The 3,639-nt window shown below is 36.2% G+C and overlaps 1 protein-coding gene across 1 annotated transcript; it reads right to left on the reverse strand.

The window, feature by feature from the left end:
- Positions 1–289: 289 nt before the first annotated feature.
- Positions 290–3,268, reverse strand: LOC112024130 (alpha-amylase). Its single transcript, XM_024056770.2, has 4 exons — positions 3,108–3,268; positions 2,813–2,942; positions 952–1,757; positions 290–692 (listed from the first exon to the last, which is right to left on the reverse strand). Exons 1-4 carry the CDS (start codon positions 3,198–3,200, stop codon positions 441–443), a joined length of 1,281 nt encoding a protein of 426 aa, XP_023912538.1. The 5' UTR covers positions 3,201–3,268; the 3' UTR covers positions 290–440.
- Positions 3,269–3,639: the final 371 nt, after the last annotated feature.

Below are 3,639 nucleotides of genomic sequence, written 5' to 3' on the forward strand. Positions count from 1 at the left end.
AATCAAATTAAAAATAAATAAATAAATAAATAAAAAACGTGTGACTGATATTGGCCAAGATTAAGATCTATTTGAAAACTTGCTAGCAGTATCAATTTATCGAACCATAGCAGTCCAAGCGGGGTGATTAAATTTTTTCACTAAGGGTATATATGACATTTTACTTGATATCTTTTTAAATATAACATTTTAAAAAAACAATGTTCCGTAAAATTTTGTGAGGATCAAACCTAAAATGACTAGGTCTACAACTCATTTCAAGCCTCCAACAAGTAGATTGCACCTTGAATTGTTTTTATTTTAGATAAGTAAATTTTATTCTATCCATAAAGAGATCTTTACACTCATCATTGAGACAAATGTAATAGTAAAATTATTAATAATAGGCTTCATTCATGAGCCATTCTGACATTTATTTTGTAAAAAGTTTTTTCTAGTCTTCACTTTTTCTCCCACACAGCGTAGTCTTTGCCAGAGGCAGCAACCTGGAAATTTGAAGGAACAAGGTTTCCCAGATCCAACTTTGGCCCAATCTTCATAATGATCTTGTCATCAATCCTAGCCATATATAAATCGGCTTCAGACGCTAAAATATTCACAGTGCTTTTGGTGTTGATCCCATTCCTTGATCTAATCGCAATCCATTTGCTTAATTCATCCTTTAGACCCCATTCAAAGAAGTGATCATAGAACTACACAAATAAAAACAATCTCTTTTAGTCAACAAAGTAGTTATAATACCGTGATGGATTATTAGCCATCTTTAAAATGAAAAAGTATATAAAGCAACACTAAAATCCAGTCCTTAATCCCAAAACTTTGAGGTTAACTATGAATCCTTAACAAACAAAATCAAGTTAGTCACATTTATTCTTTTTTATCAAATAGAATGAAAAGGTGTATAGGCATTAACACACACACACACACACACACAAAGAGGATAGAAATTACTATGGTTGGGGTCCCAGGATGGGTGAGAATGTAAACATATCCCAGCATGACTTTATCAGAGGGGAATGGCCAAAGTTTTTGAGTAGACCCGGTATCATGATTATCAATAAAAGTCACAGAATTTTCTGGCTTTATTCCAATTAGCCCTGGTGGCTTCCCATTAGAGTCCTTTAACCTCCATAACTCTCCTTCCACAGCTGCTTGAAGAATCCCTTTGGTTGTGAAATCAAAGGCAGTGACAGCCCCACCAGCAGCCTGAATCCAATCAGCTAACGCACCACGGTGTGCATCCTGGTTGGGATTAGGCTTGCCATCATTCCCATAGGAAAGGGAATTCCAATTCTCTCCAACTGCAAATTCAGGTTTAGTTTGTTCCATATAGATCTTTGTTATACTGGGGGCATATCCTCGCACAAAATCAAAACGCCATCCATCGAATCCAATTTCAGTCTTTAACCAATTCATCCACTCTGACAACTCTTTCTGTACCTGTGGATTAAGATGATCAATATCAGGTGCCCCACCGAAGTCCGCTCCAGAGTCAAGATTCCCTGTGCCATCAGAATAGGCTGTGTCATCCTTGCAAATGAAGGATGGTCCCCAATCAAGACGTCCGTCTGGAGTTCCACCTTCAAAGATGCACCATATTCCTCTCCCATCTTGCTTCTCAGCAGTTCTGTGGTTTATCACTATGTCAGCAACAGCTTTAATTCCTTTCTCATGGAGAGCCGCAATCAGTGACTTCAATTCATCCTTGGATCCATATTTTGAGGCATCGAGATCATATAGCCTTCCAGGCATGTATCCTAGAATAAATTAAGAAAGGAAACAACATACATTTAGATTGAGAATATCTTATCTATTCTCTTATTTGGGGCTAAAAGATGGGAACATATAGATGATAAAAATAACCATTTTCCATAACTCAAACAATATCCATACTCAAGTTTTTCCTTTTTTTCTTTCTTAATTAGACAATCATGCGTTCCCCAGGAATGAGATAAGACGCACAAAGTATTGGGAAAGACTACCCACTTCTTGGTGAGAGCAAAATCTCAACCAATATTGACAACCAAGTGTGAATTCACTTGGCCACAATAGATACCAAAGTTAGGCTGGCAAGATATGCAGTATGGAATCTAAGAGACATATCATCAATCATTAGAAGGCACACACAATTTACACGAGATCTACATGATTTGGAATTAAGCCTACATCCTCGGGTTGAGTTTTGAACAATTCACTATAATCAAAAATTACAGTGGTCTACTATTCAAGTTCTATTACACAACAATCTTGGAGAACTTCAAGATTACCTCAAGAAATTTTACAAAACCCAATTTCACCACAATAGAATCTTCCTATCAACTCGTTTAAAGACCCTAAACACCTATTAGACACTAGTTTCAATGGCCTGAGCAAGAAAAGCTCATACACAAAACCTTACCTCTCACCATTGAGTGTCATCTTAGTTAGAAAAATTCCAACAACTTAGTTTATAAAAGCCTCAAGAACTTAGGCCGAATATAAATTAGTAAGTCCTTATGGGCTTGGACCAAACAAGGCCAACACAAAGCAGACAGGCAACCCTTAATGTAGGCCAACCCAGCAACATGTCCCTGGAATAGGTATCATTATATTGGAATTAATAGGACTTCATTGCAGTTAGGAACAAATAATTAACCAGGCCAAGCCGAAGTTGGAAGGCCTACGCTAGGAAAAAAAAAAAAGATAACCGAAACTGTAGTACCATTATATATGGCATCACTTGTTACAACATGTGATTGAATTTAACCTTAATAGCAAAACAAATGGGACCAAATTATTTCCCAGTTTAAGGAAATGAAATTGCAAGTATTACCCTGGGGAGCAACAGATTGAGAAGCAGGAGGAAGCCAGACATGAGTGATTCCAGCATTAGCGAGGTCAGGTATAGAATTCTTCAGTGAGTTGTACCATCCTCCTTTATTACTTGAATCCCAATTGAAACCCTGTCATTTCATAATTCATTAATTTACATGCCACAGCAACACATGTACCAAGTGTACCATAGCTCTAGGAAGATGCATATATCCAATACATCATACATGAGATATATATACGTCTCTGTGTGTACATAGAAAAGATATATATAGTAAGTGGGTGCATACAGTTACCTGAAATAATATTGCTGAGACTGCAAAGGAGGGTAATAGAGAAACACACAGGCTGAGGAAGCTGAGTAAAGTTAGAAGATTCATGGGTTTCATTGGTGCTGAAGATAGTGGATGCTTATCTCTTATTAATCATTATATAGGCATAACTTTTTGCCTTTGGTTTGGAATTTCACTAGGTGCTGAATCTACACGATTGATGGTGTGTACGTAACGTTAAGGATTTCTATTTTTTATATATTTTTTGATATCGTTAAGGAAAGATGTTAAGGCGTAAGACCGAAGTAGAAATTAATGAAATTCCATAGTAAGGAAAATTCAAAGGAGAAATAATAAAGACAGTCAAAGTCAAGAAATACCAACAAAAATCAATGGGTTGAGTTCAGACCAAGACCGGAGATATGCTGAATAGGTAAGAAATCGGGAGTGGAAACTAGTAAGTAGTAACTATGTTACTGTAATATTTTATTATTATTATGAAAGTTAGTTACTTGATCTTTTTATTCTCTTTAACACCCTAATATTTAATTCAAAC

Source organism: Quercus suber, unplaced genomic scaffold (genome assembly GCF_002906115.3).
Source record: "Quercus suber isolate HL8 unplaced genomic scaffold, Cork oak 2.0 scaffold_13, whole genome shotgun sequence".
Classification (NCBI taxonomy): domain Eukaryota; kingdom Viridiplantae; phylum Streptophyta; class Magnoliopsida; order Fagales; family Fagaceae; genus Quercus; species Quercus suber.